At 50.3% G+C, this 23201-nt stretch overlaps 1 protein-coding gene and 1 long non-coding RNA gene across 10 annotated transcripts in view; one reads left to right on the forward strand and one right to left on the reverse strand.

The window, feature by feature from the left end:
* Positions 1 to 1620: 1620 nt before the first annotated feature.
* LOC106003944 lies at positions 1621 to 23042 on the forward strand. 3 transcript variants are annotated; one of them, XR_006603377.1, is made up of 6 exons: positions 1621 to 7892; positions 8068 to 11238; positions 12237 to 12332; positions 14118 to 14208; positions 17663 to 21531; positions 22157 to 23042. It is a non-coding gene; the product is annotated as an uncharacterized LOC106003944 (long non-coding RNA). The 3 variants fall into 3 exon arrangements; XR_006603378.1 differs by lacking the exon at positions 1621 to 7892 and having other exon boundaries at positions 11108 to 11238; positions 17663 to 17987; positions 21437 to 21531; XR_006603376.1 differs by lacking the exon at positions 1621 to 7892 and having other exon boundaries at positions 11108 to 11238; positions 17663 to 17987; positions 21453 to 21531.
* The window catches only part of FRMD4A (FERM domain containing 4A), a 450500-nt gene continuing 435791 nt past the window's right edge, over positions 8493 to 23201 (reverse strand). For all 7 annotated transcript variants that reach the window (XM_004774871.3, XM_045069220.1, XM_004774870.3 and 4 more), the window contains one exon: positions 8493 to 11713. In XM_004774871.3, coding sequence (XP_004774928.1) covers positions 11611 to 11713 — 103 coding nt within the window. In that variant the 3' untranslated portion in view covers positions 8493 to 11610. The remainder of the gene's footprint in view (positions 11714 to 23201) is intronic.

Consider the following 23201-nt stretch of genomic DNA (forward strand, 5'->3'; position numbering starts at 1 on the left):
AAGAGTTTCCAGCTGTCCGGAGTGTGGGGAGCCAGCGCCAGTCCCCTGAGGGTCACTGTGGGAACACTGTTACGGCAACTGGTTTTCATCACAGATGCTGTCGCTCCATTGGCTGAATTTTAACCACACACTAGTAGTGTAATGGTTAATGGTATCCTGCAGATCTTTTGAAATTTAAGAATAAGTTCTGGTGGTGTGGAGTAACTAGGGGGAAGGCAGTGTGGCCGGCGGCAGCAGCTGTGGTATAAGCTGACCCCATTCGGGATTTTGGAGCCATGCTCATTTAAAAAAAGGCTTTTGTACATTTACCAAAACCGCTTATTATGAAAGCTGTGATTACTTACCCAGGTGTCCCCATTGTAACTCCCAGGGTCCTTGGTACAACTTGCTGGAGCTACCCGTCCTCACGCTGCCATTGGGATTGCTCTGTTGAAGCGGGTGTCTTGGTTTTGTGGAGTTGTGCCTCCTCACCTTTAAGCATCAGGTTTGAAAATACTGTCAGCCTTCCCTCACAGCATTCCAGCTGGACACATACTTTCACCGTGGAGAACAGCTAAGAACTTTCGAGCTTCCTTTTGAGTATGATCGGTGACCTCAGACGTGTTCACTGAGCTTCTTTCCACAACTTGCACAGTCTGCTCTCCGTGCCTTTCTGAACTCCCAGTATGACAGCTTGCCGAAACCAAATTGCCTTTCCTGTCCAGCTGCTCTGTCTTTAAGGCTTCGGAGCAGTCAGGAACCTTTAGCTTGAGCTTGACTTGAGCTTCTGCCCTCCGGGAAGCAGGAGATTTAAAGCTGTAGCTTTGGAAACTTCCTGACCACAACTCAAGACAGTAACAAATGCATCCATACATAAACGCATATGGGACTGAAACAAAGGCTCTCACATACCTCTTCTCTTGTATTTCTTTTAAAACATGCTGGCCTTGACTCCACAAACTGGCTTACAACGCATCAATGCGCCGTGACCAGTAGTTTGAAAACCATTGATTAAGACCACCAGTTATCAGTAGAGTTAAGGATGGAAATGACCTGGTAGATGAATTCAGGACAAAAGGACTCTACTTTTAAAAAGTTTTGTGTTTTTGTGTTTTTTTTTAAATACAGAGCTACAGAGATAATACTCAGCATTCAAGGCTAGTGTGGAGTAGAGCAGATTATAAAACTTTTCCAGTGCTGAGTACTTGGGAAGCAGTAATCCTATTTCAGATGAGGACTGTCCACCAAGGGGGGAGTAACCACAACACACAGCCTAGCACTGGCGGGGCCAGGTGGCCACCTTGTGCTGGCTGTCGGTGGTATAAAGCGAGATGCAACAAGATATAAAATAAATGGGAGCTCAGAGGTAGGGCTGAGGCAGAAAAAGATACCTAAGAGACCAGTATCATGCATCAGATATGTATTGAGAATTGGTGCAGGCCTTTAAAAATTACTTCCCAAGGCTCAGGTAGGGCTGGATTACATTCCCTTTTTTTTTTCCTTTTCTATTTTATTTTTATTTATTTATTTTAAAAGATTTTACTTATTTATTTGACAGATCACAAGTAGGCAGAGAGGCTGGCAGATGGGGGAAGCAGGCTCCCTGCTGAGCAGAAAACTGATGCTGGGCTCAATCCCAGGGCCCTGAGACCATGACCTGAGCTGAAGGTGGAGGCTTAACCCACTGAGCCACCTAGGCGCCCCTCCTTTCCTTTTACTGTAAATTTTTAAGCAACCGTGTAACACACAAAAAAGGACAAAGAGCACCATGTCCTGATATATTTTTCAAAGTGAACATCTCCTAAAGTGTCTAGCACCCGGGTCAGATAACGTTATTAATGCCCCAGAAGTCTCCTCGAGCCCCCTTCTGGTCATGGCCTTGGTCCTAACGTCGCACACCGTTACTGTTCTGTGATGTACATGTCCTGTGGTTCATCTATTAAAAGTACGTAGTGGATTTAGAACATCAGAGTTGTGCTGCCATTGCTATGATCTAAGTTCAGAACATTCCTTCACCCCCAAAACTAATAGGTTTGCCTGATTTTTTCATCTGCTCATTTTTAAGTGGATTTGGTGTGGTTGATTTGTTTCATGTTTGCTTTTTTCCGGTTTCTGATTCTCCTCCTCACATGTAGTTGTGGTTGGTTCATTCTCATTGCCACATCCCACCATTTATCTGTTTGACCGTCGGTAGACTTCTGGGCTGGTTCCAATCTGTGCATGAACGTTGTGGTGCGTTCTTTGGTAAATACAAATCTCTGGAGGGTACACGCCACGGCGTGAAATCTCTGGGACATGGGTATGTACGTACTCAGCGATATTAAGCTACTGTCCAGGAATTTCCCAAAGGGCTTGTACAGTGGACACTCCCCCAGGCAGGATTTGAGAGTTCCAGCTTCTCTACTTCCCAGCCATGCACGATATAGTCTCTGTCATTTTCATTTTAGCCCTTCTGGTGGGTTAACATGGTATTCCATGGCTTGAATTTGCATTTCCTGGCTGACCCGTGCTTGCTGGCCATTTGGATGTTCTGTTTTGTGCAATTCCCCATTCAGAATTTTATTTTTCCCCATGTCTTCTGTTTAACTGCCTGCTGTTTTCTTAGTGATCGTAGTTTGTTCTTCTGGGTAGGAGTCCTTTGTTGGATGCATTTATTGCAAATACTTCTACTCTGTGGCTTCCCTCTCTGTGAGGTTCCTCTTTATGCCAAGTGGAAATAACCTTGTAAGCAGCTCAAATACTGACATAATTGTTGCTACCTGTGCCAGGTTGTACAACAATCAAGTCATGTGTTAGTCTTACAGGAACTTTTTCTCTTGATTAATAAAGTCATATTGGTGTGCCTTAAGGGTGTAGGATTTGAGAGAGAGGAAATCATGGATTTTGGTTTTTTTTTTTTTTTTTAGTTTTTGCTATACTTCAGTTTTATTAGATTATTTTATTTAAGACTTGGTGATTTTTCTCTTCCTTTGGTGTGTAGGTTGGTATGCCATCTGTGTGTGGTGTAGACACTGCTAGTGGCTTACCCTCTTTTCATTCTTCCCCTCTTGGTAACAGAAGCTTAATTTGTTCAGAGCTACAAGGAGTTAAAACTCCTTGCTCTCCCAGGACCCTTTGAAGTTAGGGTTGGCTTTGTGACCTGTTCTGCTAATAACCTGTGGAGAGAAGTCTGTTGGGTGGGAGTTCCCAAAAGCTGTTGCTTTTCTAAGAGAAAAAGAAATAGAATCAGCTGACAGACATCTTTTGCCCTTTCTCTGTTCTGTTCTGGAAGGTGGTTGTGAACCTCACATGCTTTGTAGCCATGGTGCAGTCCTTGACAGCGAGAGAGACGTGCTAAACATGGCAGAGCTGGTTCTTGGGTGGTGTCATGGAGTCGCTGTATAAACCTTGAACTGCTTTCTTGGGGTTCTCCAGAGAGAGGGCAACAGGAGATTATGTATGTATCTCTATCTCTATAAAGTAAATGATGTAAAGTTATGAATATATATATTAAAATATAGGAGCTAATGTAATTACATAAATGTATATGTATTATGAGGAATTGGCTCCTGTGACTGTGGAGACTGAGAAGCCTCATGATTTGCCGTCTGTAAGCTAGAGACCCAGGAGAGATGATGGTAGAAATTCCAGTTGGAATCAAATGCTTGGTATAATCAAAGCCAATGGTATAAGTCTTACTCTGAGGGAAGGAGAAGACCAAGACCCTAGTTCAATGATCAGGCAGAGAGAGAGAGAGGCACACACAGAGCATGTGTGCGCATGTGCACGTAGTCTCCCCTACCCTCAACTGACTGGTCGGGCCCACCAACACTGGGAAGAGCCATCTGCTTTCCACAGTCCACTGGTTCAGGTACTCATCTTACCCAGAATAATGTTTAATCAGACATCTGGCCCCGTGTGTCCCAGTCGTGTTGACACATGAAACTAACCATAACAGCTGCCTTCCTCTGGGCCTCTTTTTTCATGAGACTAGTACGGGGTCATTTCCTAGGACTGTATGTTCCCATATATGCCACTGGATTCAGTCCCTAAGCATTATGTATGTTACTCAGGTATTTTGTGGCTTTCAACATCACTGAGACTCGTGGCAGGTGTGTGATGGTGACCTCAGCTGGACTAAAATGGGACTTGGCCGCATCCTGCTAAGGTAGAAATAGGTGTCGCTGTTCATCGGAGGGAGCACACTGGGTGCTGGCACCAGGCCACCAGCTGCAGAAGAGCCCCTCATCAGGCTGATGTTAAAGGCAGTTCAGAGACAACCATGTGTTGGAGCCCCAGAGGAGTGCTTCTGGCCAGTTGCGACAATTCCTGCTCATTTGACAAAGCATCTAGCTCTTGTCCCTCTCTTGGGTTTTCCCCAGAGCTTCATTAGAATAAGAAATGACTTGGAGAGGACAGACTCCTAAATACTTCTTACGGATGTGAGACACACTTGAGAAAACAGATGATTGTGACTTCGGTATTTTGGGGAAAATTGGCTTTGACTTGCTCTTCTTCTGAGACCGTAACTCACTTTACACTCCCGTGGGCTCAAAAGATATTGGTGTCTTTTGTCCTTGATAACATTTCTTTTAATCTAAAAATTGAAGATTGGCTTGCTCTTAATGTGGCGGGAGCTTTTACCCCTGTCTGATGGCAGAGCCTTGGGGTCCCTGCGTTGACGGGATGCCGTGGGCCTGCCAGTGAGCCGACAGGGACAGCTTGGGGCATGCGGGCCAGGCCTCTTCCCACTCGTACCACACCTCGCACGGCAGCTGTGACACGGAACAGCGGGCCGCCTTTTTCCTTGGGTGGCCGGCTTCCTGTTCGGTTCCGCTCACAGCGGGCACACGAGAGACGGGCGGCTCCTCTCTGTTGGCTTTTCCCTTCCCTCACAGAGACGGCGCAGCCGCGGCTCCCCAGCCCGGCACAGTCATCGGGTACGGACGCAGGAGCTGCTTCTCGCGGGCAGTTTTCCACACGTGGAGAGGGGGCTCCGTTCCGCCGCTCAGAGCTCACAGCCCTATTGGCGGGGGCCGCCTCTCCTGGGGCCCGAAACCCAGCTCTGCGGGTCCTGCCGACTTGCCGGGGCCCCGGGCGGCCGGCTGCCGAGCCGAGCGGCTCCCCTCAGCCTGCTCCTCGCGGGGTTGCCTTCCAGCTCCGCGGGGCGCTTCCTCGTGCTTCTAGGTTTTCACAGTCCCTCACCTTGGTTTCCCTGACCTGAGCGGGGGCTGCTTCCCTGGGGTCCTCTGCGATCTAGCGTCCTGTTGTGCTGTCCCCTCTTCACCGTCTGGGTGACAGGCCGACCCTTCATAGGAAATCCTCTCTGTTAAGGTCATGGCTGTGGTCTCGGACTCCTGATCCGAAAGGCAGTCAGATGGGCAGCGCCTGCACAAAGGGGAGGAGGCCCTGGGTCCTCTTCCTGGCACCCCTGAGCTCTGAGAAGTTTCCCCGCTAGCGTGCATTGCTGTAGCGTCGAGACTTTCCTTCTAGCTGATAGGATTCACTCCGGGGGGCTGAGGTCGTGGGGACACCCGTATTGTCCCTGCTGTCTGGTCCTGAGGTCCTGTCCTCGCTGCCTCTCTCCTTGCCCCCCGCTCTGCTCTTCGGCGGCCTCTTCAAGGCATCCTTCCATTCCTGCGGGGACTTCCACTTTCTCAGGACCGCCTTGGCTCTGCCTTTCCTTGTGGATCCCATTGTCATTGTCACTCTCCTGGGGACCTTCTGTTGCCTTGCTCTTCTGTCCTGCCACACGGTGCTACAAAAACCAAACTATGTCATCCCATCAGTGTCCTCCAGAGCGTCTGGAGGGGATTGACCAAGTGTCCGGTGTCCCCTGGGCCCCAGGTGAGACCTGGAGACATTCTTCCATCTGCTCTCCTCTCCGGGGCTCTCCTCAGCGGACTGCTCGATGCGGACCCGGCCCCGCCGTCTCTTCCCCTCGCGCTTAGCTGCGGCCTCGCCTGGCTTGGCTCATGCTGGGCTGACTGTGGAGGGGACCTTCAGCGCACTGTCTGCCTCCACACTCGTCGGCAACTGGCCTTACTTGACTGGCAGGAAAAGCTGTTCTTCCACCCGTCCTAAGTAAAATCTGCTGTCTTAGCACCTGGTAATGTGTTCTAGAACTGATTTCATTTCTCCCTTCCTGCGCTCCCGATCTCACGGAAGTCTCATCAGGGCACGGATGCTGCGTTCTCGGTGTGCTGCAGATGTGAGGCGAGAGAGAGAATGACTGGATGGTCATCCAGTGGTGTGGCAAGATGGTCGGGTGATCCCGGGCTTTCTGGCCTGACCCTGGACGGCTGGAGATGCCTGGTGAGGGAGCAGGTTCGGAGGGAAGGCTCAGAACTCCGGCTCTGGCCATGTTAGCACGTTTGACCGCCGAGCGGTACAGGTGTTGTCAGCCCCTAGATGACACTGAAAACCGTGAGGCCAGGGGAGAGCTACCAGAAGCGTGGTGGCCAGTGGAGGGGAGAAGCCCAAGAGTAGAGCTGTCGGGGGGCACACCGATACCAGGGCACCAGGAGATGACATCTGTCAGGGAGGCTGGAAAGAGGAGCTCCGCCCGTCAAGAGCAGGAGGACCCAAGAGGGCGTCGCCTCCTGGCCTTGTGGTGAAGGACACCCGCGGAATCCACTGTTTCTTGTTGCTGGTAAGTCACGTGAGCTGAGAACAGAGACTTAGCCATTGTCTGTGGCGCTGTGCCATTCCTCCTTGACCTGGGCAGCAGTGGCTTTGGAGGGGGCGGTGGCAGATCAAAAGCATGCAAGGAGTAGGTCTGACAAAATGGAATGAATGAAAAACAGAAGGAACCTGCTCGTGTGTAGGGATAGCAGTTTATGGGGAGAAGAATGGGTTTCTGGTAAGGACTCTTGTACAGTTGTAAATGTACGGGCTCTGTGAGTCCGCTCGCTGTTTAGACTCCGGCACTGCAGGCCCCGTCGCCCCTGTGTGAGGGGACAGTGGCTGTGCCTGGAGGCGGGGGGCCTTGGTGCAAGACAAAGAGGGTGCAGCAGGTTCGTGCCCTCTCCGCGGCTGTGACGCGCAGCAGCCGGCTCCTCGGACCAGGTTAGCAGTGAGATCCCATGTAGACACTCGGGGATTTCTTCCCCTTCGGACCCCTTTGACTCTTTTCCTTCCCTTTAACGTCGGTGACTTAGTTTGCTCTTCTGTTGCGGTGATGGGTCTGTGTCTAACCTGTGCAAGTGTACGCTTTTGGAGACCGGACTCCCCCTGCCCAGACACGCAGCGTGGCACTGCCTGCCTCCCCCGGCCGGGGCTTCTCGGACGCCCGCCCTGGGGAGGAGGTTACGGACCGCCTCTTCTGAACTGGTATTCGGGAGAGAGGAGCCAAAGGCCTGGGCTATTTTTAATGCCTTCTACTGGGATTTTTGGGTGTGTTCTCCGAAAACCAGAATAATAGCTGTGTAGAAGTGCTTTGTGAGCACTTTGTTAGTATGGGGTCGTGGGGGTGGTGTGTGTGTGTGTGGGTGTGGGTGTGGTGTAGAAGGTGGAGGAAGTGCGAAAGCATGGTCTTCCTGCCGCTTGCCTTCGTGGGCTCGTCAGAGCTTCATGAGGAGATAATGGATTTGTCTCCCGAGCTGTGACATGTCTGCAGGGAAAAAACTTAGAGAAGATCTGTCTGTGTGACGTGAGTGCTGATCATCTTGAGATACGGAGCCCCTGGCTGCTTTCGCAGGGGAAGGCTCAGAAGTGTAAATGCCCTAATGAGCTTGCGTCCCACATGCTTCGCGTTCTCTGTGGATGGTTTTCATTTTTGGCAGGGCTTAGCTCGCTCGGGCTGCAAGTGCTTCAGCAAGGGCTTTCCATCTGGGGGGTGCTCTTGGCTTATAGACGTCTGGGCTCCTGCTGGCGAAGACATGCCTGTTGGTCCAGGGGACGGGGCACGCGACCGCAGCACCATCCTTACGAAGGTGAGCAGGTCACCATCTTATCGTTAAGTAGCAGGGTGGGGGGGTGGGCTTTTGGTACCTGCGGACGTGACTCCGGCGGTGGGGGATGGGTTTGATGGTAGGGTGGGTGGGCACGGGGCTGGTGAGGAGCCTGAGCATCCCGCTGCCTCCCTGATGAGCCCTTGGCTTCCTGCAGGGCCCTGGGCACCGCACAGGGGTGGAGAGCCCAAGGACGGCCTCTGAAGCCCACATTCCCTCTCTCCCCCACCACATAGAGTTCTGTGCGGAACAGGACCCAAACCTGGCATGAACTGCAGACAGGTAACTAGTTGTAACCAACAGTGTCCGACAAAGACCAACCTCTAACCTCAGACCCTTTTTTGTGGCGGTAGAATACACAGCTGAGAATGGATTATCTCTGTATCCTTAACAAGCCCGTTAGAGTAAGGGAGAACTAGACTTGACCACAAAAACTGAGCTCATCCGTATCTAACAAGCCAGTAAGGAGATGAGCTTTCAATTGACTTTAAAAAAGGAGTCCAGCGAGGCTGCAGGCACCCGAATTAGAGATTTCCAGACTGTGGGTCATCTAGAAACAAAATCTCCAAGAGGCAGCTGAGATCTTTTCATTTTGAAAATGCTTTAATAAGTGTTGACAACACTGTTTTGCAAAATGTAAAGGTACTATACAAATTCTTAATACAAAAAGAATAAATTAAAAGCAGATTTCTTTTTTAATTCTGCAACTTTGTCTACAACATACATCCTTTTCATTGATTACAGTTGAACAGAATCCAGTAAAATCATTTTCCATGCTCTACAGTCAGTTTCAGGAGCAACCTAACCCTTTCTCCCCGTTATTAAACTAGAGTCCATTTTACACGACGTGTAATAAACTATTGACATGAATGTGTATGTAAAACTTTACACCTAGTTAACTAAGCAGTAACTGGTCATCTGATAGCACCTGGAGGGGTCTGCTCTATTTAGAACTAACACTGAATGAAAACAAATCGGGATTTTAACAGTTTCAACACTCACCTGCATTTAAAAAAAAAAAAATCCACCTGTCTTACAACAAAGTCTGATGTAGGTGTTCCTACCAGTCTTCAGGCTAAACAGGCAACTTCTTACACGTATCCAAAGAATCCAGTCGGGCCTTTATACCAGACCAGGGGCTTCAGATTCCATCTTACTTTGTTTTAAAGAAAGACGGATCTGTGAAGAGCTCGCAAGTGCTTGTTTGCACTAACTCCCGTTCCCTGCCACACTGATCATGAATCCCGTGGCTCTCAAAGGACTAACATTATGTACATTTTGTAGTAACTGAACGCAGCTCAACAGTAAAACCTGTTTTACGTCATCTCTGTCTTTCCTACCAGACTCTCGTGGCGTTTGAACTATAATTTTCCTCCCTCTCCATTCCTTTCTGCCTCCTGAATTTGAAACCCAAGCGTTGAGAAAGAATTTTCATCTCTTATCCCTGTCACCCAGCTGGGCTAAACGCGCGATCCGAGGGACTGCAGGCTGGATTTGAAACTATGGGACATGCTGTCTAACCTGCAGCCACGTGACCTCGTCACCTCCTCTGTTTCTCTGGACTTTTCCCATTGCACACAGTTCAGTCTGATTAGCCAGTATGTCTCTGGGGTGAAAGAGAAATGGCCCAGTGTATAGTGTTCCGAATGGGGAAGGAAGAAACCTGTTGGCCGTAGCTCTGATCCTCAAAGTATGAGCAACAAAAATAACCGCCCCCTCCATCCCCAGAATCCGTTAACATTAGAACCAGTTAGTTGATCCCGCAGGGTTTACCCACCTGTTGTGTGAATATTCGTCCCTTCCCCAAGCTGTGTCACCAGTCCGGTGCCCACAGGGCTGGGGAAGCAAGCCCTGAATTGTCCGGAGTGGTCCCAGTGTGCTGTGAGCCCACAGCGCTTTCGAAGCTGCAGCGGAGGGAGCATTGCTAAACTGAGTTTTTAGGGTCCATCTTCCCTCCTGGTCTGGTAGTCTCGTGCTTCTCGGATTACACATACATAAAAAAAAAGATTTTTCTTTTTATTCTAAAGCTACCTGTGGTTTTGCTTTCCCACAAAACTACCCCACCCCAGCTCCTGTCCCTGGCTGTCAAATGCCTTTCCAATAGGAAGTCGTTACAAGTGAGAAAAACCGTCCCTCCCCCCACCCCCCTTGCGCCCATAAGCACAGCGTACCACCTCCGTGGAGACCGTGTTTGTGCCATTTTGAATAACCCAACTAAGAGTGTGCGCTTGTTATGATTAGAAAAGTAATTTTGAGGCCTTTGAAGATAGATGGCTTTCCAGTTGTGTCTTAAGCATAGCTCAAAACACATGTAAACATGCAGCTCTTTCTTCCCCTCTGGGTTTCTGCAGACCACTGTGGTCGATCAGGGTCGCTGCCAAGGCCGGAGGCCCCTGGGCCCCCGGGGAGCTGGCGTGCTCTTCAGCCCCGCTCCGCCTGCTAGTAGACACGGGAGTAAACTCTTCCTACCTAAGGGCAGAGTTGGGTTCTCGGAGTAAGTGACACATGGGTAACCGGGTGCCGAGAGAAGTCGGGTCTGGGCTCTTTGTCACACAAGTGTGCTAACAAGTATAAAATGAGCCACAACAGTTAAACACTCGAATGGATCGTGATGTGCTTTTTCCCTTGGTTTCCCATAAAAAGTAAAATCAAACACCTTGTGCAAAACAACAGGACACGCTTTTACTGCTTGTTTTAATGAGAGAGAAGCGCGCTTGGCCACCCCCACCTTCCGCTTCCTACAGATCCCACCAGGAAAGCAGCTCGGGGCAGGGGGCTGGGCCCGGACCCCCACGCAGCCCGGGCGGGCGGCGCACCCTGCTCCCCACCTGCGGGCCTGGCCTCCGTGGGCACAGCCCTGGGGACCCGAGGCCGCAGTGCCGCTCTGGCTCCTTTGACCGGGTAAGTTTTCCAGGCTCTGGCCTGAGAGAGAAGGTGGGACATTGAGGGCGAGGGATAAAGAGATGGAAACAATTTACAAATGGTTGACTTTTCACTTGTGATGAGTAGTAGCAGTTGAGAATTTAAAAGACTTCACTGCAGAAAGAATGTCTTCCTCTTGGCCCCTCATATTTTTTTGTTTTATTTTTAATTTTTTTTTAATCTTTGGCAGCATAGAACTGATTGTGATCCTTGGATGCATCTCTGACACATGACGCTTCCTGTTCATTCTCCTTCCCCTCCCCCAACAGCGACTCCCCCAGGGAACATTCCAAGTGTCAACTGAGCAGTCCCCGCGCATGCGAGGTGTCCTCCTCACCGAGCGCCTGGTGGGCCTGCAGGTGGCAGGCTGACCACAGCGGAACAAACAGTCCTTCGGGATCACCCTGTACGTAAGTCCCCTTTCCTGTTCTCCTGCCACTTGTCCACAGGAATCGGATGTCTGCTACCTTCCCTGATGGTTTCTGGCCTGGGGGCTGTCACGGCCCCGGGGTGAGGGGAAGCCACCGAGGTGCCATTGAGGATTGGTGCCTGGCTCTCTGTGGGCGAGAGCGCCAGGGGACACACAGTGGGACCGGAACCTTCCAGAATGTCTCCTCAGTCAGGGTTTTAAGGGTGAAGGGGATGCGGAGACGGGAGGAAAAAAAAGTGCGGAGGGCCGAAGCTGGTGCAGGGTGACAGTGCGTCTGGGTAAGGCAAATGAGAGGCAGTGAGGTGATCTCTGAATGGCGTTGAGGCGGTCAGATTGCGGCCGGCTGGCTCACACGAGGGTCCCGGGCTTGGCTTTCTCCTGCCCGTACCACTGGACGTCGGCTAGTTCTGGATAGAGGGAGGAATCCAGGAAACAGCTGTCGGTGTAGCTCCTGCAGGGAGGGCGAGGAGGAGAGGAGCAGGTTAGTGGACGAGCGCGGCCTTCCTCGGCCCGCGAGCACAAGTCCGTGCGCCTGCACGGGGGGTCTGCTACTGCGGGGGGTCTCCCTGGGTCGTGGGGAGGTCGGCCTGAGTCAGGGCCCGGCAGGGCGAAGCTGCTCACAGGCCAGAAAAAAGAAATCCACGCTCAGGAGCCCTGCACCAGGGACGCCTGTGCAGGGGGAGAGGGAGATGGGGGCTTGAGAACTCTAGGAAACCCTCCGGTCGGGGCCCTGCCCTCTGCGCCCACGCCTCAGGAGCGTGCAGACCTCCGGGATGCCTAGAGTCCTCTCTCAGAACAGCTGCTTGGGTCGCCCTCCAGGGGACCGCAGGCACCACCAGCTCTCCCTGCATTTGTATGCGGTCCTAGAAGCACGTTCAGAGTGTCAAGTAAACGGAGATATTTTGAAAGGAGTTTAAAAAATTTCTGAATCCACACTATTTTTAAAAATTATATCCACTGTTTTCTGATTACAGAAACTATGGGAAATGTATCGGACACTAGAATGAAAAAAGAGACTTTTTCAAGTCCTCGAGATACGCATCACCGTGGAGGCTGGGAGAGGTGACGAGGTAACGACAGACACGCCGAGGCCGGTATTCAGGACTAGGAAACCGCCCCTTTCTGATCCCAAACTGGCTCTTTCGGGGCAAGAGTAGAGGTCAGACTTCACCGCCACGGACCCAGGAGAGCGGGTGGCATTCGCCCGGTTGGTATCCGGAGGCGGGCTAAGGGCCTGGAGCAGCCCATGCGGCCCGGGTAGATGAAGGCCTGCCCTCCTCTCCCCTGCCCCGCTGGCTGCAGCCCTACCACTGGCCTGCTCAACTCTGGGCTCTGTTCACGCACTGCATGTCGGGCCTGGCGCCCCCTGGATGCTGTTGCCTTTGTTCCTAGCATGGCTCCTACTGTCCTCTGAGTGTCGATTTGTAGCGAGTCCCACAGCGACAAAACTAGAGGCCTGGAGCCTCCAGGTAATGAAGCAACATGTCCTGTGAGTGACATTGGTCTGTGATTCCGGGGCAGTAGGTGTGTCTAGGCCCCAGAGCATATGCTGTTTCAGGGTAGAGCTGCTGCTTTGGGAACACCATGGGGCTTCTGCGTATGTCAGAAGAGTCCTGGTTCTCCCCGCCCTTGGCGCTAGGGCTTGGGGTAGCAGAAAAGCGACCCCGACCCCCATGCCCTGCAGTGAGGTGAGCGAGCACCTTCCCCCCAGCCCCATGAGCCATTTGGTGAGCGAGAGCAGCTGTTGGGTGCATCTGTCTGACTGGCCGACCTTGCTAGGAACGAAGGGATGAAGGCATTGTGGTTTTGTAGATGTTTCTTATCCGGCTTTTAAAAAACCCATAAAAGTTGGAAAACCCAAGGCATCGGTGGCATCCTGAGGCCTTTACTGAGAGTCCTGGGCTAGGACTCCTGACCCAGTGGGATGAAGGCCGCTTTCAGGAGCAAAGTGACATATGCGCCCTTCCTCCTGGTGCTGGCCATGGGCACCTGTTAGGGCATTTGAGCGGTGCAGGGCCCTGGAAGTGCCGTTCGCCATGTGCCTGAGGACTGAGAAAGTTTTCTGGCAGGAGGTGGTTGGATCCACTGGGGGAACCTATATGTTGTACTTTGGGGCTGGTCCCTCCTAACTCCTTGTGGTCCTGACGCTGCCCTTCCCCTTCCCCCAGGTGAACCAGTGACCCAGGTGGGCCAGTTAGAATCCTCCGCCCGCAGCTTCAGAGAGGCCCAGCAAGGCCAAGCAGCCTTCAGCCCAGGAGGACGTTAGTTAGTGGCGGCAGGAATTGGAGGCAGAGATGAATGAGAACTAGCCAGGTCTGGCTCCCCTTGTGCTCTAAACCACGAGACAGGCATGATACCGGAAAACCCATCCATTTCTAAAACAATAGTTGGATCCAAATTGTTTCTGGGAGTTGGAATAAATTAAGGCTACCTGCTCAGATGGCTGAAGCACCTGTGGAGAAGACACTTAGGATTTTCACTCCTCTAAGTTCCAAATAGACTTGCCCTCTTTTTTCATTTTCATTCTGGTAAGAATGACTGCCCTGAAGTTCGCACTTCAAAGAAACGGCCTGTATGACAGGTCCTGGAGGAGACCAGCTGGAGCATTTATGTCTCAGAGATAGAGAAGGCAAGCTCCTCCAAGAAGGATTTCTGGAATTTGTAACAACAAGAACAAAAAAACCCTTAGTGGAAGGGCTTTGAATTGCTTCCAGAGCTGCGGGACTATTCCTGTAAACACTGAATTAGTAAGACGGGGACACCTGTCCTTAGTTCCTCAACAACTGGGGTTGCAACTTGATTAAAAGCCAGTAAGATCCCGAAATTTTACTTAGTTGAATTTTGTTTCCTAACAGTTTGGTGGCAGTGCTGCGATCCCAAGGAGAAACACAGGCAGCGGAGACTGTGAACCCCGAGGTGTCTCTGTCACCGTTCATGAGGCCGAGGGTAAGTTCCTCTCGGTTCCAAGCTCTGCTTTCTTTGCGTTAAGCTCCCCATGGAAGTGGCTTCCCGGTCTAAGTGAACACTGTCTGGCCTGACAGGTGGCTCTGAGTCCTCGGCCCTCACTTCACCTGCAGTCCCAGGCCAGGGCGTGGTGACTTGGCTTGAGCTGGCCGATGGTTGTACCTGGAACCTCAGTCCCTAGTCTCAGTTAGTCCCCAGGGCCCACGTGTTGGGGGCTGCTGGTTGTGTGCACCTGACACCTCCTTTTGGCCAGTGCACGGCATCATCTCTGCGGTTACTGTGGGTCTGTTAACCTGCCCGTGAGGTGAAGGAATAACAGACGTGATGTTCATGAGAACCTCAGAAGCCAAAGCTGCAAAATGGGTGGGCACAGGCCAAGCACTGAGAAGCCATAAGGGCGCTTGCCCCCCAGTGCTGGGGTAAGTGGGTTACGGAATGGGTTAGACGGCCACCAGGTCGACCTCAAGAAAACTTCCACGACCAGGTACACTGCGAAAAGCCCCAAGAACCCCAACCAGAGGCATGCTCCTCTTGGGTGTTCACTGGTCTCTGAGAGACCGAAGGCTCAGCTGAGAGCTCGTGTCCTCTGGTTCCAGACAACGGCATGTGCCACCTGGCGCAGCTGCTTGGGTGCCTTCTGGTTAAACACGCTGGCATCACCGTGGCCGTTGGGAAGCAATTTCAGTCCAGAGCAAGACCAGAAAATGTGAAATGGAGCCGCTTAGGCACATGCCCTCAGAAGGACGGATCGTAAATGCCGAGAGATTGATGTCCTGTAACTCCCTGATCAATAGAAGACGGACACTTCTCTCCTGAGCAGCCAAAACCTGCCCAGGATCTCTCCCTGTTCTCAAGCCAGTGAATTGGGACCGTGGACATTGCTAGAACACTTGCCACTTTTCTGTGAGACTACCTTGTGCAAAGCGTAAGACTGCTGTGTAAGATAAGGTGCTTACGGACATGTAGGCTTTACACCGGGTCACCTGTCACCCACCAGACGATCCCGGGCAATCAGGGACACCTGGTCTTAGATCAGACCTCTTGGAAAAACCCCCCAAAATGGGATCCCAGTCATCTCAAGGCTCTCTGGGTTCCCCCACCAAACCCCAGGGGTTTCATGCTAAAAATAGTTATGGTGTCTCATGCACACAGACCAGCAGCACTGAAGACAACCTAGAATCCCAGAGATCCCTATGAGGAATGTTCCAGTGAGACAAGTTCATTCATTTAAGACGTGCACATGAATGTAAGGGGTTCCCAAACAGAATGGGATCCATGTTTTAACTGGTACGCAGAAGCCTCCGGAAGGCTTCAAAATTTGGAACTGCTTCACTAATTCTGATTCATTGCAAAAGGGTAATGAAAAGTTCAAGGCAGAGGTGGTACCTGAAACAAAAGACTGTCCGCCTGCTGGGACTCCTGCGACTCCCCTTTACCTTCCTTTGTACCGAAGCGCTCGTGGTATTACTCCTTTATCTGAGTGGTCTTCCAGCCCGCAAGAGACTACGTGAGCCTGTAACACGGCTGTCAGAGGAGGGTCCCCACACGGGGCCCTCGAGGGATTCTCTTGCAGCTGCTACCAGTGACTCCTGAAAGAGCCCAGCGGAAACTAAACCTGGGGCACCCCGTCAGCTTCCGGTAGTGCATGAGATACACTCTGTACTTCAGACCCCACTCGCTCTGGAGCCCACAGATGGGAATCCTGGAAAAACTAGCAGAAGCCCGCCACAGGCAGGAATCCTTACCAGAGTCCTCTCTCCCAAATCTCTGTAGCCCACTCGAGAGAGGAAGGTAAAATTTGGAGTTCCTTCCTTTCCAACTCCAAACTGACGGGTTACTGAACCTCTCCCAGGGACAGCTGTTGCCCTCCTGTCTCCTGGGTCCTGAGAGCTGAGCTTGGCAGCCAACACCTTGCCCCCCCACCCCCCAATTTCTGCCAGGCAGAAATGTGGGTTCAACTCCATGTGCTTATCACCAGTCCTCAGGAAGTGTCTCAGCCTGTTTTGGTCATCTCTGGGAGTGGCTCTGGCTCCTGGGCGGGTGGTATTCTCTGTACCCTCTTCGGAGGACACCTTCTGTGTCCATGGTGGTGTTCAGTCCTAGCCAGGAATAGGTACTGTTTGGGCTCCAACCTGACAGAGTTGAAAGGATTTTTAGGAAGCTCTCTGGTCAGAAGTTGGCCAGATTGGAAGCAGATTATCCTCCCCAGAGCCTGACAGCAACCTCATGGGCAGCTTTCTCCCCATGTCCTCAGAGGGCAAGAAAAACATCTTGCTGCCATCTGTGGAAAAATTTACTAGAACAAGCCAGAGACTGAGCTCTAAATCTGGAACACAGGAATCTGGTGATTTCCATTCTAACTAGGGTGCAGTGGGATGGTGGGTCAGCCTGTGATGTCTCTCATGTCGCATCCCGATTTCTCGAGGAATTAAAAACAAGGGTTCCTGTCTGAGGACAAATCACATCTTCACCAGAACAAGTACAGCTCTAGGAGCAAGTCAGATCCCACATGTCGTTTTGACCAATCCCCAACCCTTCCCAGTTTGTCTCAAGAGGCTTGATGTGAATTTAAAAACAAAGGCCTTCTCCCAGGAATGATGGGAATGTTCTACTTGCAGAACTTGTCTCGTAGGCCAGCCCTTTCCCGTGCAAACTTCAGGGAGGTCTTTCTTACCAGAAGGAGAAAAAAAGGGGGGAGGCTATTTGGAATTAGGTGAATGACAGTCTTAAATGTCTTCTCCCCAAATGCTTTAGCTGTCTGAGCCGGTAACCTGAATTTATCCCAACTTTCAGAAACATGGTTTAGTTCCAGCTGTTCTTTTGTAAACTAGTCAGTTTTGCATTCTCATACTGGTCTCCTGGCTACACTTTAAAACAAAAGCTGAAGATCTCTATGTCTGTGGATGTATGTTGTAGTTGGGTGATGTTTTTTCTACCTCTGGGTGATAATGCCAAAATTAATTTGTAAAAGTTTTTTAATTAATTGGCTTAAAAAAAAGCTTTCCTTGTCAACAAACCACTGCCAGTTTTGTAGCAACAAGATCACTTGAGAACACCATCTGGACCTGGGCCGCTGCCACAGGTTTGCATAGTGACCTCAGAAGCCATGTCCCTGGCCTGCCGACCCCAGGGCACGCACAGCCCTTCCTGAGCCTTAGAGGCTGCCCTGCCCTGCCCTCCTTAATCTCCAGAACTAGTCGAAAGGACTAAAGGCATCATGAAACCCCATTAGGAAATTTCTGTGCAACTCTGGAATTTCTCTGGACCAAGATGCGGTCATTGGACTTTCTGAAGCTCAAGTCCGTATGTTTAGAAAAGCTGTTCCTTACAGAGCAGTAACTGGCGGGTGCACGCATTTGCCTCCTTCCTGGTACTCTGACCCTCAGATTGCCCAACCAGACCTGTTAGGATATTGCCCCTTCTTCTCTCTTTCCAGAACAAGAATACCACCTGACCTTCATGAGCCACATGCCAGAGAGCATTCGTACTGGAAGGGACATCAAGTCAAAGACTCCCTCTGCCCTATTGTGAAAGGACCTTTCTGGTACTGCTGATCAGTTCCTGCCCAGCTAACCCTGGAGGCATCTGCCCCTGGATTCATCTGTCCCAAGGTCCAGGAGTCAGGGGACCTGAAAGGAACAGCCGCAAGCTCTCCAGCCACCAGCAGCGGAGGGCTAGCCCGGGTGTCGGACCAGGCCTCGGCCACTGTCCTTCTTCTCTTTGAAAATTGTGACGGCCAAAAATGAACCAGACTCCTCTATGTAAGTGTTGTTTTTCTATCTGCTCTCTTCTGTTACTCCTTGGAAAGACTTGGAAAAACTATACGCTCCCTCTTACAGACAACTGCCCAGGGAGACAACCTCTCAGACTGCTGAATCAGCCTTCGCAAACTCTGATCTGTCCGTGATTTGGGGCACCCCTGGGCTTTCCTGTAGCCAGTTCTCCTTCATAAACCACATCCGAATTCCCTTCAGTGTCAGCTTCTACTTCGCAGCCAGGCTTTCCCAGTGCCTTCTTGTTACCGTTCTCCAGTGATACCGGTCCTTGACCAACGAGGTATAGATACCCGTGTGCCCTAGATAAGTCCACTGGCATCACCAGGCTCTTAACGATTTTCTAAATCAGATTCACCCCTAATCACAAAGAATTTTCACCAGAAGCATCTGCTTTGACAAGGAATTTAGAACAACTCTCTATTTCAGACTAGGAGACTGACTTCCTGAATGTGCCAAAAACCTAACCAACCCCTGGCTGGACCGAGCAGACGTGGCGCTGACCCCCTGAGTAGGGCCGCTTCAGCCCGACAGCACTGATCTTTGTCCGGGGCGGGGCGCTGATCCTCCTCCTGGGGCCTCTGAGCACCCAGACTGGCATATAAGCAGTTCTCTCCCTCTGGTTCTGTCAGTGAACCCCAACTCTCCGCAGCCAAACTGAGACACCTTATTGGTCAGCTCCCCTGAATTTACATTATCAGGTTAGAGGAGACCAGGAAGCATTCATAATTCAGGAGTCGCTTCCTTTGGCTGATCTCTACCTCGCTGATTAGGGGTGCACGAACAGGCTAGGGCCCCAGACTTTGCTTTAGCCCATCAAACCACTGACAACTCAAGTGCTAAGGCTATCGCTGCCCAGCAAGACTCCCTAGATTCTCTGCCTAAAATTGTCTTGGACGGCAAGCTAGCCCTCGATTACCTCTTGGCAGTACAGGCTGTCTGTGCCACAGTCAGTCAAGATGCAGACTTGGCTTAACACTTCCAGGGAAGTCAAGGTTCAGTTACATTGAGAAAAAGCCACTGGTTACAAGTCCAGTTTGACTCATCTTGGAATTCTGATTTATTCAGCTGGTTCCCAAAAAGACCAGGCTTATGGTTTAAATCTATACTACAGTTGGGTCTTTCTATCCTACTTGTCATTTTGTTTTATGATTCTTTAAAGTACTAAGTTTCCCATCTGGCCTTTGTGAAAGTAACGAGCCTGACGCATTTCCAAGCCTTGGGCAAGCAGCTGTCTGACATCTACACCCTTGACAAGGTCTCCTTGCCTTGACCGTCCACTTTGACCCAATATAAGTTGCTCAGGAGTGGGCTTTTGCTTGCTATGATTCCCGAAGCTGTTCTCACCCTGAAGGAAGGCATGGTAAAGAATAAAGATACGAGTATGAGTGAAGAAACAACACGGATCATCAAAAGGTGAAGTCCCTGCAAAAGACATTCAGCGGTGTATTGCATGATTGCTGCCCCTCACTCGATACTGAAGGGGAAATGTAGAACCAAACTAAAATGGAGTCACGTATGTCAAGGACAAAATGGAAACCATCAGTGCAGGCTCATAAAGGAAAATTAACCTATCCTTACACAAATTCTAGCTCTTCCCAGAAATCAGAGGCCACCAGCCAGTCTCCCAAAGCCAATTCGGTTTAGTCTCTTTCTGAACTTTCCTGTCCCCTGCAAATATGCATGGTTTGGTTTTTGGCCTTGCTGTTGTTGAGATGGGGCCACTGAGATCCCCTTTCCAGTTCCCTCCTCTGTGGCACATGACACATGTGAAGATGGTCTTCCCTCCAAGGGGCTTGTGCTCCATCTAACATCTTTGATTAAGGAAGGAATAAAAGGGAAAACAATGCCTAAACAACATGGTTATCAGTGATGGTTTCTGCAAAAGATCTTGAGCAACAGTGGGGAATGTGAAAGGATTTCAATCTTAAACCAGAGGCTATGAAATGAACAATCTCACACATGTCCCCTGTCCCCTCAGAAGAATGGAACTTAAGAACTCAGAAATTGATTTTCCGTAAATACGTAACTTACTTACAGAAGACTGAGACTGACTGCTTAACCAGAGAACTATGCCAAGGATCTCTTCCTGTCCTGCAGCCGGCGAATTTGTTTAGACTCTGGTTGGACTTTTCCCTCTTCGCACACTTTGCAAATCCAGCCTGCCCAAGCCCTCAACGCTCACCTGTCGCTTGCTACAGCCTGCATTTCTCAAAGTGCACTTCTTCTGCCACTCCCACATGAACCCCATTTCTGGCCGCTGGAGCCTGCCTCAGTTGACCTACTTAGTGAGATGGTTCATCATCACTGGGAACATTCCAGTTAGATAATCCACGTAAGTCAACCTGAAAGCAAGGTTTGCCAAACGCATCAGAATGGGTTACCCACCTTCGTGGGCATGCGGAAGCCTCCAAAAGGTTTCACAATTCCAGAATAGCTTCATTAAGAGAGTCATGCAAAGGATAATGAAAAGTGAAGGCCACAAGAGGTACCCGAAACCAAGACCGTAACACGGACGTGACTCTTCCTGAGCACTCATGATCCGCTCATCCTCTGAAGTGTCTTTTCCCTCTGAAGAGACCACATGACTGTCAACAAAAGTCTGCCCCGTTACTGGCCCCAAAGGTGGGCCTCCGATGAGCCCTTCTCATAGTTGACAGGACTCTGAGGGGTTTTCTGATAACCGGTGACCAGTCAGTCCATTAAACAGCCAACGGGAAACTAAAATGGAAATGAATGGAGAGCCTTGCTCAATTCTGATAGATTCCAGGGCTATACGCTCTACTTTATGCCTCACTTGCTTGAGACCCTGCAGGTGAGAGCCTGGGAAAAGCGGCAGAAGCTGGCAAAGGGCGGGAATCCTGATCAGAGTCTGCTTCCCTGACTTCTTACAACTCAAGTCTTTACAAGAACACAAGTACAGCCATTTAAATGGAAGCAATGCAGAGCCCACCTAGCATTTTTAGCAATCCTCAAATCTCCACACCCATTCCCTCTCCTCCTGTCATCATCTCAAAAGCTCTATAATTACTGTAAAATTCTGGCCTCAGGATAACAAAATTCCGTCTTGAAGGAACTAGAGATGTAAGTGTTCTATCTGGTTTTCTCTAGAGTGTCCCTGGAAAATCTCAAAGGATTTGTTTCTCCCCTTACAAAAGATGCTTCACTAATTAGGTTTATTTGCTACGTTAAATTACATGGGAAGCTTTGTCATGTAAGTAATAAAAACCTTCTTAGGTTATTTTTATAGACCATGTTATTCTTGAAAATGTATGAAGTTTCTAGAAATCTGATATGTCCTGGTATAATGTTATTCATAATTTCAGTTATTATCTTTAAATGTTGTATATCACAGAAATAATCAAATTTCCTTATCAATTTCATTATAATGAACTCCAATCAGATCTGAGCATTTTAAAGTGTTTTGTCATTTATAGCCACTTGATTTTGCAGAACTGAGACTCGGGAAGGAATCCTACCAAGAACTCCTGACCCCTGACACTGCTGCTCGATTACAAGGTGCTGAACCCTGGTGCGTATTTTGTAACCAAAGAAGGCTCCACCTCCCGTCTGGTCCAGTGCAGAAGCTGGAGACGCCAGACTCAAACTGACGAGTTAGAGGGGTACCAAGTCAAGGTTGAGGGCTTCCTCCCAAGGTGTGGCAAATTTCTCTTTCCCTCTCTGACCATTCTTCCCCTAATTCTTACTCCATGAAGGTCTGTATGATCCTTTTGTCCACTTTTCTCCTGGCTCTGGCCTGCAGAGATAATGCCATTGTGCACCCATCTCAAGCCACTGCCACAGGAGAGGTAATCTGGCCTCCGGAAGATGGCCGGATTCCCCACGATGCTCTTGCTCCCGCGGTCCTGCCCATCACAAACTTCTGCCTGACTGCCCGCGCCTCACTTGCCCTGGGCCCAACGCAGCCCCTCTGTGCACCAGGCCACAGTCTCTGGTTACGAGCCCCAGGCCCAGAGAAGTTGGCATCCAGGCTCTGTCCAAAGAAAGGGACACCAGGCAAGGGTAATAACCAAATAAAACCACAGACCTCGAGTTGTACTGGCCTCTGTGGCTGTCCTCCTCTGAGTCCCAAGCCACAGACTCAAATAGGAATGACCAAGAAGCATTCACGAATCCAAGTTTGCTTCCCTTGGCAGATCGTCCGCCTCCTGGGCAGGAGTGAGCTTGAGCGAGCCTGCACTTTGGGACTTCTCCCTCACTCTCGCAGATGTTGCAGAATTGGCTTCTAGAACAAGACCTGCCTCACGAATTCCTAGGCTCTCTGCCCGAGCTGTTCCGACGTGTAGCCCCGGAGTGTTTCTCAGCTGAGGTACCGCTGTGGCCAAACAGTGCCACTTGCTGAACTCGGACAGATGCTTCCCAGGAAGCGAAGACTCAGTTATCCAAGACCCCTGCACACGGCAGTGGGCTTACGGAAGGGACTCCGTCCGTGGGGTCCTCCTCAGAAGTTGTTCCTCTGCTCTAACCACAGTCGTGCCACTCGCGCACGCTTTGCTCTCAAAAGCTTTAACTACATGGTTGCAGCCGTTCACCACCCAGCAAAGGATCTCCCTACGGACAGAACTTCAGAAAAGGAACGAAGAGAATGACCAGCTTATAGAATGAACCTGATCTAGTGACCTGTGAGTACCACACAGAGATTCAGCAAAACCTGTGAGAACTGAGTGTTAGCTACAAGTAACCCTAATGCCTTAAGTTTTGATCACATCTCTTGGTGAGGCTAGGAGTCTGAATAAAAGGAAGGAATTGTTAAAAATAAGAAAACAAGCCCAAAATGGAGTCACCGATGCTAAGACCCACATCACCAAACTGAGACCTCAACTTCATTAGCATCAGTTCTCCCAGAGTCATAACCCAATCAAAAATGACCTTGCAAGAACCAGTCGATTTTTTGCCTCGTATAAATCCATGTTCCTGCTCCCTTCTGCCTAGAGAAGTCTCATCTGGAACAGCTCCTTTCTATCTGCTAGAGATGCTGCCCGAGTCATGAATTACTGAATAAAGCCTATACAGTCTCTCCGATTTCCTCAGTTTGTTTCATTGAGCACCATCTTCCTCTCAAAGGCTAAGCCCCTGTTTTCCTAATCTCCCATCTGCCAACTCAGGAACCTTTCATTAAAAACTGTTCCACGTGTCTCTCCTAGTTTGTTCAGGACCTCATCCTGCCCTACTTTTTAGGGA

The sequence above is a fragment of the Mustela putorius genome, unplaced genomic scaffold, assembly GCF_011764305.1.
Source record: "Mustela putorius furo isolate JIRA1106 unplaced genomic scaffold, ASM1176430v1.1 tig00003913_pilon_pilon_pilon, whole genome shotgun sequence".
NCBI classification, from domain to species: domain Eukaryota; kingdom Metazoa; phylum Chordata; class Mammalia; order Carnivora; family Mustelidae; genus Mustela; species Mustela putorius.